Raw genomic sequence first — 11,854 nt, forward strand, 5'->3', positions numbered from 1 at the left:
ACCCAGGCGCCCCTACAATTTACCATTTTATAAAAGTTGCATGCAGAAATTCTCCTATGACTATATGGCAAGTCAGAAGAGCATGTGGTTATCAAAATTAGTTTAAGAATTATTGATCACACTTACTGGTAAGATACATGGATGTTGTAATGCTGAACTTCAGGGAAAAGTCACAATGTTATAGAGAATGGCTAATCACAGAAGGGAAGTGAAACTCCTTAGTGTGGATTAATTTATAACTTTTCTCACCAAATCCTATCAGCCAAATTAGTTGTAGGGACAACCGATCACCCTATTGTCTGATTTTAGGGGCATATTTGATCAGAAGCTTTTATATTTTCTATCTACAATCCTAAGAAGCAGTTTTTCTTATAAAAGACCATGGGAGTAAAACCAGTACCTACCAAAGAAATGTGAAGCTCTGGTTCAGTCTGATACCACAACAGTTACTTCAAAATCAGGAAAACCTTATCCTTTCTGGAAAGACTATGAAGTTCCATGCTTTAAAACCTAAACCAGTTTAGTAGCCATTAAAAAAAAAAAAAAAGAGCAGTGATCAAATTTTTGATGAAGTGAGGCCATAAGCTTGTAGGGGGTTGGGGTCAGAAACTGAGGTCTATGACTTCTTCTGTGGTTTACCTCAGTTTCCTCGCCTGTAAATTGGGGAGAAAATCACCGATGGATGTTGTGAGGATGGGATGAGTTAGCATGCTGTACCACAGCACTCCAACAGGGTCTGGACTTAATGGCTAGATTTAAGTATGTGCAGTCTGCACCTGTCACTCACAGGGTTGACGCAAGGCTAATTGTTCAAGAGGAAGATGTTATGTTCAAATGATAATGTATGTTTAAATGAGAAAATGTATTTAAAAACTATTGGAAAACCAAAAATATGACATTATTATTTTGAGGAAAGGAAGTTACACTCAGACATGGGTATAGAGCTGTCTTTGAAGCTTTTGATTAATGGTGGTGGTGGTGGTGTGTGTGTGTAGAAGTAAGGGGTTTAATAGGTTCCTTAGCTTTGTTGAGCCCCTGCTCTGGTTATTTGGTATTCCCTAGGTCACAGCCTCTCCTTCCCTCTTTACTTTTTCTAAGGGCAGCAGTCCTCCTACCTGGCCATTCAGCTGCGGAGCTTTTTAAGAAATACAGACCTTGGGGCACCTGGGTGGCTCAGTGGGTTAAAGCCTCTGCCTTTGGCTCAGGTCATGATCCCAGGGTCCTGGGATCGAGCCCCACGTCAGGCTCTCTGCTCGGCAGGGAGCCTGCTTCCCCCTCTCTCTCTGCCTGCCTCTCTGCCTCCTTGTGATCTCTCTCTCTGTCAAATAAATTAATAAATAAATATATTTTTTAAAGAAAGACAGACAGACAGACCGACCTCACGGGCACCTGGGTGGCTCAGTGGGTTAAGTCTCTGCCTTCGGCTCAGGTCATGATCTCAGGGTCTTGGAATTGAGGCCCACATCCAGCTCCCTGCTCAGGGGGAATCTGCTTCTCCCTCTGCCTGCTGCTGTGCCTACTTGTGCTCTTTCTCTGTCAAATAAATATATAAAATCCTTAAAAAAGAAAGAAAGAAAGAAATATAGGCCTCACCCCATGGAGAGTCTCATTCAGTAGATCTGGGTGGAGCCCAAGCATCTATTTTCTTAATAGACCCTAGAGTGATTTTTATATGTGACCAGGGTTAAGAGCAGGCATTTCACTTGGCCTCTAGGAAGAGAGGAGTGTAGCTCATCTCATGTCTCAGTAGCTCATCTTCATGTCTGCTCATGTCTCCATTGACCCTTGCTCTAGAACCTCTCTCCCAGTCCTGTGGCTTTAGAAACCCTCCATCTCTTGATGACTCCCACATTAGCATCCCCACATACAGCGTCTCCCCAGAACTCCATGTCCCTCCTGATTCCAGCGCTCTATTTCAGTATCTTGCTGGAACATTCCGCAGGCATCTTGACTTAACTTTCCCAAATTGAGCCTTTTCCTCTTTCTCTAAAACCTGCCCCTCCCCATTTCTTCCTCATTTCAGGAAATGACCCTTGCCCAGTTTACTCAGACCAAAAATACTGAAATAAATCTGGACTCCTCTTTTTTCATACCCCCCTGTAATCTGTGTGCCAATCTTGAAGCCTCTACCTTCCTGATATATCCAGTCTGACAATAAACGCCACTTCCAGGCAGCATCAACTTTCCTAAGAGCCCCGATCTGTCTGTGTCTGCCCTTGCCACCGCCACTGTCTGTCCTCTGTAGCACCAGCAGTAATCGATACAAAGCCTGCCTCAGATCACAGCTCTTCTCTGCTCAGAGCCCTCGGCTAGGCACTCCTCACCCCTGAGGTAAAATCCCAGATCTCTTCTAGGGGCCACAACACTTCATGTACTCGGGCCCTTCCTCTCTTCTGCTGCCCCCAACCTGCGCCGCCGCCCTTGCTGTTTCCCCCTCGGAGCCTTTACACGTGGTGCTCTCTCTGCTGACTGTCGTCCAGAGAGATGCACACTCTAGTCTCTCACATCCTCGGGGGTCTGAGGCAGCGGGTATGCCCTCAGTGGCCTTCCCTTTTGGTTCTGAGGAGTCCCTTTCACTCTCCATCCCTTACTCTATTTGGTTCATAGCACTTATCAGTACTTGACATCTTTTCCGTCTACTGGTTTATGATCTGATCCCCCCAGTGAGGGAAGAGGTTTTGTCTGTTTTGTTCATTCCTGCATCTTGGTGCCTAGAACAGTGCCCAGAAAGATAGATATTTTAAAGGTTTTATGTATTTATTTGTAAAGATTTTATCTATTTATTTTAGAGGGAGTGAGGCGGGCAGGACGCTGAGATCACAACCTGAGCTGAAATCAGGAGTTGGACACTCAACTGATTGAGACTTCCAGGCGCCCCAAGGTTTTATTTTTAAGTAATCCCTATATGCAACATGGGGCTCAAATTTACAACTCTGAGATCAAGATTCGCATGCTCTACCAACCGAACCAGCCAGGGGCCCCAAGTGGATTTTCAATGAATACTCTTTGAGCGAACAGACATTCACCGTTCCTTCTGTCGGGAATACCAAACCCATTTTTACTTTGCTTTGCCCCTTTCATTTATAACCAGGTCTTTGCCCCACCTTTTGGCAAGGCCCCGGGCATTTCTACAAGGCAGGAATTCCCCAGCAAAAAGACAGGTACAGGAGACCCAAAGGAAAGGAGTATCTGCTGTGAATCCTACCTTTTCACAAACTAATTTCCTAAATCCTGGCAATAATCCTATGGGGTGATGATGCTGTTTCTGTTCAATAGATAAGAAAACTGGGACCTCAAGGCATTTACACAGCTAAGAGTTGGAGCTGAGATTTCAACCCAGATATCCTGACTCAGGGTCCAAAATGGGGGAACAGAAGAGTCTGTTGTTAGAATCAGGATATAGTACAGGAGCAGGTAGCGTGGGAAATGGCCTCCTCTTTGTTTTTCTGTAAATGAGATTTTAGGATTCTTGAGAGTGTTTTGGAGGTCTCTTTATTCTACTAACATGTATCCCTTTTTTGGTCTCTACTTAAATGAAAGGGTTGCCGTCTGGAAGCATCGTGGGAGGGTTCATTAACAGTAAGTGGTGAGTGTTTGGAGGGTAGTTAGGATCTCTGCTTTCGTTTAGTCATTAAGTCAATATTGGGTCACCACAAAGCTAACACATTGAGTTTGAGAGAGCAAGTAAGGGACTGTTTGCTTGGTTTGAGTTGTTTGGACAAGTCTTTCCATTCCATTCTGTTCAATTGCCGGAACAATGGTATAACTGGTGTGGTTTAAACGTTTAAGCTCTCACCGCAGCTGAACAGGCTAAGTAGGACCAAGTGGATCCCACTAGGTAATAAGAAGATCTTTGCAGTTTATAAAGGGCTTTTGCAAAAAAGATTCTCAAACCAGTCTGATGAGTAATAATGGACACTAGGACAGTGGTCCGGCGGGGAAGTGTCCAAAGAAATGAGATTACCAGTTTTATTATGTGAATGAACAATGTGCAGAGGAATTACTTGCCTTCTTTTAGGAATCTTGTGATTAAACTAAAATGCAAACTGAAGGGATTATGCTTCTTGAAGTGGTAATTAGGATTTCTGTGTGGTAGAAGACCAGGAACTTTAACCCAGGTATTCTGCCTCCAAACAGTGTTCTCCCCCGCTGCACTTAAGCAGCCCTCCAGGATTAGTCTTGCGTTAGATCACAGGAAGGGCTAACTAGCCCTGGAGACCAAAAAGGGCCTAACAGAAGTTCTCAGTCCGATGTAACTAGGCATGTTCCTCTGTCTCACCACTGTCTGAACCTGCAGGTGCCAAATCTAAGTTTGTTCTTTGGAGCTTTCTTGACTTCTGTGCATCATTTTGCACCATTGATCGTGTTGAGACCCTCTGCTTCTCTGGCTTCCATATCACATGTCCTACTTCTGTCCCCTTGGCCATGGGTTTTTAAACACAAACTTAGCCTGGACAGTAGCTTATATTTATTAAATGTCTCTTACATGGCACACATTGTCCGAACCCCTTTACATGTATTCACACGTACTGATTTATTTAATCCTCATGATAATCCTATGAATCAGATGGTACTCTTGGCTCTCTTGAAAAGATAAGGAAATTTAGCAACAAAAGAAAAAATATACTGGACTTCATCAAAATGACTGATGTTTGTGTGTCAAAGGACACTAGCAAGTAGGTGCCTGGGTGGCTCAAGTGGGTTGAGTGTCTGACTCTTGATTTTGGATCAGATTGTGGTCTTGGGTCGGGAGTATTCCAACTCCCTGACTTATGTTCATGACTTTAAAAAAACAACTCCAAACGCTGACATCTCCCACTCTGGATCTTTCTCTTGAACTTAAACTCATATATCCAACATATATCTAAATGCCTACCCAGCATTTTCACCTAATGGTTAACAAGTATTTTATACTTAATCTATCCCAAAACAGCTCCATTTCTACCCAGACCTCACTGGCTTCCCTCACCCCCTTCCTGCGTGATCGCATTGTACAAAAAAGTACTCTCCATTCTCCATATCCTCTTCCTTGGCTTTGTTTTCTGTGGTGTTGACCACCTCCTAACTCCCAGTATCTTGTCTGGCCCTTCCTCTAGTATTCAGTGAGGGCAGAAACCTTCTTGTTCATCGCTCTGTTGTAAGCATTGAGCACAGTGCCTGGCACGGAGCACACTCTCAAACTGATTGGCCATGATAGCCTTGGTTAGTTCAAATATTAAGGGAGAGGGTGTACCTTATAGAGTTTTAATTAAGATAGGTTATGTGACAGATAAAAGAATTCTTCAAAACCTGGTACCCAGGGGGAAAATAGTATCAGGGGTCCTTAGTTGATAAAATGCTGGGCACCTCTGGATTAGGTTATTCCAGGTTTTGAATTTCAACTGAACTTCAACTCATACTATTTCAGCAAGAAAAAATTTTGAATTTGGTACTGGGTCTGGTCCTACTATTGTCTGGACATATACAAACTTAAGGTTTTTTCTAGTCCAACATTTTTCTGTATTTTGATCAGGTTGTTTTTACAAGAACTGAATGTTGTAGCCTTTCTCCTTTTCTCTAGGCCCCGCTTCAGGGTTAGCCTAAGAGGTGACAGCTTGAACACACACAGAATGATAAGCTTTTTCTTATATGTGAATAGAAGCCCAAAATAGCAATGAAATCCTACAGATCCTCAACTCCAAATTTTTCTTTCTTTTTTTAAAGATTTTTATTTGAGAGAGAGTGAGAGAACACAAGAGAGGGAGGGTCAAAGGGAGAAGCAGACTCCCTGCCAAGCAGGGAGCCCAAAGCAGGACTCAATCCTGGAACTCCAGGATCATGACTTGAGCTGAAGGCAGTCACTTAACCAACTGAGTCACCCAGGTATCCAACCATTTTTTTTTTTAAGATTTTATTTATTTATCTGACAGACAGAGATCACAAGTAGGCAGAGAAGCAGGCAGAGAGAGGAAAGCAGGCTTCCTGCTGAGCAGAGAGGCCAATGTGGGGCTCAATCCCAGGACCCTGGGATCATGACCAGAGCTGAAGGCAGAGGATTTAACCCCCTCAGCCACCCAGGTACCCCAACCAATTTCTTAAATTACATTTTTTTTCACTTTTATACCAGTATTTCACATTTATTGTGGTGGAAAAAACCTGTTACCCTATGTCACTGTTTATGGGATTATCACTATTAAATTCTTCATATCTTAGTGTATAATATATTTTGTATATTATAATCTTGTCATTAGCTATCATTATCAATGTATCATAGCTTCATCTTCTAAGTTCAGGTAAGATAAGTAAGTGGCTTCATGGCTAATAGCCAGGCAAGTGTGTTAAAGAATAGAGTATTTTAGATCAAGAAACAAGATATAAAACAAAAGATTGATACTTTTGTTGCTAGGGGTGCCTGGGTGGCAGTCATTAAGCGTCCGCCTTCGGCTCAGCTCATAATTCCAGGGTCCCTGGATGGAGTCCGCCTTGGGACTGCAGTCTGCTTCTCCTCCCTCATCCACTCATGTTCTCTTTTCCTCAAATAAATAAAATCTGTAATAACAACAACAAAAAGATTCTTTTGTTGCTGAAATGAAGATAAAGCAGAAAATTCTGTTCCTATAGAGGAAACCTCGCAATAGGACATTCCTTTGTAACGAAAAGATTATGCCATCTAAGAGGAAAGGAGTAACATGCAATCACAGGGAACAGTTGTTCCTTTTAAATTCTTACACTGCCCCCTCCCAAGTACTAGTATTTACTTTAAGATGTAAAATATGCTTAATTCTTAGCCAGAACCAGCTACAATTTTTTAAACTACCATCATCCACCCCTACCACTTTTTTTTTTTTTTTTAAGATTTCATTTGAGAGAGCACACACACGACTGGAGACATGGGACTTGATTCCAGGATCCAGAGATCATGGCCTGAGCTGAAGGCAGGCACTTTAACTAAATGAGCCACCCAGGTGCCCCCCTCACTACTTCTTTTTATCCCCTTAATGTCAAGGTTGAATATTTCTTAGGCTGCTCACCTGTGTCATAAATATAAGCACCTTTTCACCCTGGAATAGAATGACAAACTTGGCTTTATATAGGTCAGTTGTTTTCTTCATTAAGAAATAGAGAATCTAAAAATTTTAGCCCTGGAAAAGAATTTTAGAGGTCCAGTCCAATTCATAATTAATGCTTTTTTTTTTAAAAGGATTTTATTTATTTATTTGACAAAAAGAAACACAGCTAGAGAGGGAACACAAGCAGGGGGAGTGAGTGAGAAGCAGACTCCCCACAGAGCAGAGAGCCCGATTCGGGGCTTGATCCTAGGACCCCAGGATCATGACCTGAGCCGAGGGCAGACACTTAATGACTAAGCTACCCAGGTGCCCCAGTGTTTTTTTTTTTTTAAACAGAGGAAACTGTACCTTGAAATCATTTAATGACTTGCCTAAGTTTTAGAGTAGTTTTATCCATAATCCAAGTCTGCTGACTTCCAAATTCAAGGACTCTGTACTCTGTTCTTGAGTTCAGCTGTAAAATGAAATGCATCTGTAGGTGGCTGATGATAAAGATGTCCTTTACAGCTGGGGAGGACACTGGTTCTGACATTCCATGTGTGTAACTTTGAGAAAACTGCTGAGCCTGTCTCCTTACCTTCAAACAGTATGTTCAGGTTCTAGGAACATGTTTGATATCTAATATTATTTTGTATATAAATGCAAACATTTTATCATGGGACACATTTAAGACCTATCCACAAGTATGTAGGGCTAGGGTGCCTGGCTGGCTGTCAGTAGAGTGATTCTTGACCTGGGGTCTTGAGTTCAAGCCCCATGTTGGTCATAGAGCTTACTTACAATTAAAAAAAAAAAAAAGTTCAAAAAAAAAGTAGGGCTGATTTTTATATGAATAGATTCTGAAAATGTTCTATTCATTTTTACAGATGTATGTTCGTGGAAAATTAGTATTTGCCAACTTTATTTTCAATGGTTATAGCACATCTGCTAAAGACCTTCAAAAGCAAATTGTGAAGACAAAGAGTGATTATCATACAGGATATTTCCTACCCAATGACTTCAGGATCCTGTAGAGTGATACACATTCTCTACCTTATCTTGTACTTTTCATTAGTAAATCCCAGAAAAGGGCCAAATGTCAAGAATTGCCTTTATGAATGTTTGTTCCTTGCTTCAAATCTTTTCTGGAAAGAGGTAGTTTATCCATTTCAAAATTCTGTTCAAGTCCATTTGGAGGCATCACTGAGCTTGCCAACAAGACACCATGAGCAAAGCTTACCTTCAAGGGTTGAAAAAACTTATGGACAAGAAATTATCACTGAAATTGAATGGTAGTGTATAGGTCCCAGGAATACTGTGGGGATTCAGTCCCTTTATGAATCTTGTGGTAGATGGATGTAAGGAGATAGTAAGCAGTGGGCAACAGAATGATACTGGAATGGTGGGAATATGAGGATAATAAACAATGGGCATGTTCACTGGAAGATATCAACTGCTTCCACATGTCCCCTCTATGCAGCACCTGTTTTTCTACTATATAAAAACCAGGTCATGGACATTTTTATATTGAACTTTTTTGTTAAATACATTTTTGTAGTAGTAAAACAAACAAGTAAGTAAAAGTTCAGTTCAAGGAAGGCCACTTTTTCTTTAACCAGCATATAAGGTTCAAACCAATCATTCATTCAATTATGTCGAACAAAATTATGATCCACTAGATCATTTTAACGTTCTTCTTAATTCAGTATGTCTTTTCTGTCAGGGAGGTCATACATGTCAACAAATACAACATGATTAGACTGTATCCAATGGCTGACAATCACTAAGAAGGGTGAAAATGGAGCTTTTAAAACGCATCTCCTGTTTTCACTCTCATAAATTATCATGTGAGCCACTTTAACGGCCAAACTAACTTAGACTAATGAACCCATGGCTTTCCTAGAAAATTGCCATCGTTTGTCGGTATATTTACAAATTCTGGAAAATACTATAATAGAGATAAAATAGAGATAAAAGGAAGAAAAAGAATTTTTACCTTTTGGCTAATTCATGTCGGAAACACCAGAATAAAAAAAAGCACACACACACACACACACACACACACACACACACACACACATAAGACACAAAGAAGTACAGATTTTATTAGAGACTTGTTAAGCTTAGGAGGAACAACAGTAATGCAGACATATACAAACCTGTTCATTCTTGTAAAAATCTCTTAAAGATTTGATATGATAAAATACATCAAGTGAGAAAGGCTATTATAATCTCAAGTCTTCAGGTAGGAAATGTACAGTTCTACATAAAATATAAGTAGTCAGAAAGTAAAAATTAAAATATCACTGAAAGAATATTCTTAAATGATATTTTTTTAAAAATAGAGCTTAACACTCCAGTGTTAAATGAAGAAGGAAGACTGACTACAGAAACTTACTATGTAAACAAGCCTGAACCCTGTTAAGACAGTTCACACATTCCTGTTTTCAGTGTTCATACAATGTTAAAAGAGAATGCACACGCCCTCCCCCCCAATACTGAGAACACTTACTGTACATAAACATAAGATGGATTGACACATTTCAGGCTGAATGCAAAATGCCATAAATTTTGGAAGACACTAATATAAAGATACTATTTAAATTCTAATATAGTTCATTAGAAAAAACAAATCCAAAGAAATGAAGTATAAATTAAGAGTGAATTTATAGGACAGTAAATGCATTTAAATCATGTGACATTAAAAGGCATCAAAATCCAAAGAGCTTCAGATCCAAGGTCTACTATTTTATCAATATATACATATACTAACATGTGTAGTGTTTTGATTTATGTAAACAGGAAACATTGTGCAAACAGGAAAACACTGAGAAGGGTAAACACAATACGATTTAAAAGGCAAAAATAATAGAACCCACAGGATGAAGCATCTATGTGATGAATATGGTACAGAACTAATCCCAGGGTTGAATTCTTCAGAATGAGCCTCAAGCTCACAGTGCTATTTTAAAGGATAACTCATTGATCCAATTTTTCTGGTGACAAGGCTTAGAGGAACAGCACAGTTTGGAGCTCTTTTCACAGTTGGGAGTCCCTGATTTATCTGCAGTTATTTCAATCATAGTCTAAACCTATTGAAATGTCAGTATTACCAAAAGTATACATTTCCACTGTGTATCATAACCTTTGGATTTGGGGGCTTTTCATGCCTTTTCAGAAATCCTGTCCTCAAATTAAGTATAGTAATGTCACAGTTCTGATGTGAGACCATGTGATGAATCAAGTAGGTCACAATCTTTTAAAAATCCAGAGCAGCAGGGTACAAAAATAAAGAAACTTACTAAAAATCTTATTCTGCAGAATACGTTGGCAATCTCTGAGGTATTAATCCATTTCCACTCTATCATCCTAGCTTGTTTCCATCAACCATAGCAGATTCTGAATCACAGCTTACAATGAATCTGACAAGCGACTTGGTATCTACAAATCAGACTAAGGTTCTTCCCAGACTTAAACCTAAAAACCAAGCTCCAAGTGATATGGTGGATTCAATAAGATTAAAAAGACATTGGCCTCCAGAATCAAAAACTTAAAATTAATTGGCATTGGAGTTACAGGGCAAAGACCAAATGCCTTTCAGAAACTGCACAATTGAATGAGACTGTTATCATATTGTTGAGTAGAAAGTGAAAAAAACAAAACAGAAACCATTAATTTGGGGGAGAAACTTTTTTCTTCGTGGCTAAATTGTTTAACCATAAAATAGCGATAGAGATCTGATAAGAACAGCTCTCCCACCAGCCATTAGTAATAACCATATTTCATATCACATTGCTACTGTGATTAATTACTATAATGTCAAAGTCTGATAGACTTTATCTTGCTATCCATCATTATTCCTTTAATTGGAGAAGGATTAACCAACCAATTTTTGCAAACTGTCACACACATACAAAGAAAAATGAGTTTTGGTGAACGTAGGATGTCTAGTCAGCCTCAGATTCTCTTCAGTCTTCAAACACTTGATGTTCCAGGAATGATGCGCGAGTTTAGGTTGGTTCTAGGATAGGCCCAGGGGCCTGGTTTGATCTGGGATCCCTGGGACCATACCTAGAACAAACCCAAACAAAACCAAACTCCTTGGGAGTGCTTTCAGCTCAGGTGACTTCTGGGGTTTTCACCCATATGGACCTCCAGGGCTGTACCAGGACCATATAGCAATCTTTCAGGAATGGGAGTGGCATTCCTGGAGTTTTCTGTACGTTGCCAGGTGCTAGTACTGTGCAGAAAATACTTTGACTTTAAAAATGGAATTAATCTTAAATTTACTTGGGAGAGGAAAAAATATATCTAATTTCTCAGGATAGCATCAAAAATAAACTTATAAAAGACATGCTTTAGTTTTAGAAAAGATGTTCAAAGATGAAATAAACTCATTTGTAGGCAGCCAACCTTTAGGAAATGCTATAAAAGTAAAAAATGTAAAGTTTAAAACAGTAGAATTATCCCTTGAGAAACTCTTAAGATACAAATATGAGGGGAAATATGTATTTCTACAATGACTGAGAGAATATATTCATTTTGAAAAAGTGTGTCAGAAGTATACACAACTGACTGTCCTATTTCAATAACATGTTTCCCATGTGCCAAATGAAATTCAGTAAATCGCGATGAAACAAAGTAACTCAATTGCTGACACGTTAAAATGTATAGCATTTTTAAAAATAGCATATGCATTTTAATTTATCACACATTTTAGGATTTCCATAAAATCAATTCCTTATTCATAAAATCAACTCCTTCATGCTATGCTTTTGTATTTATGAATCCTGGAATCATTTTATCCTCTTTTTTTTTTTTTTTTT

At 39.7% G+C, this 11,854-nt stretch overlaps 1 protein-coding gene across 6 annotated transcripts in view; it reads left to right on the forward strand.

Moving 5' to 3' along the window:
• The window catches only part of LOC106003321 (uncharacterized protein C3orf20 homolog), a 122,707-nt gene extending 110,853 nt beyond the window's left edge, over window positions 1-11,854 (forward strand). For 4 of the 6 annotated variants that reach the window (XM_045084821.1, XM_045084819.1, XM_045084820.1 and 1 more), the window contains one exon: window positions 7,916-11,854. In XM_045084821.1, coding sequence (XP_044940756.1) covers window positions 7,916-8,062 — 147 coding nt within the window. In that variant the 3' untranslated portion in view covers window positions 8,063-11,854. The remainder of the gene's footprint in view (window positions 1-7,915) is intronic. The other 2 variants (XM_045084824.1, XM_045084825.1) reach the window with 2 other exon arrangements.

Source organism: Mustela putorius, unplaced genomic scaffold, assembly GCF_011764305.1.
Source record: "Mustela putorius furo isolate JIRA1106 unplaced genomic scaffold, ASM1176430v1.1 tig00000788_pilon_pilon_pilon, whole genome shotgun sequence".
NCBI lineage: Eukaryota > Metazoa > Chordata > Mammalia > Carnivora > Mustelidae > Mustela > Mustela putorius.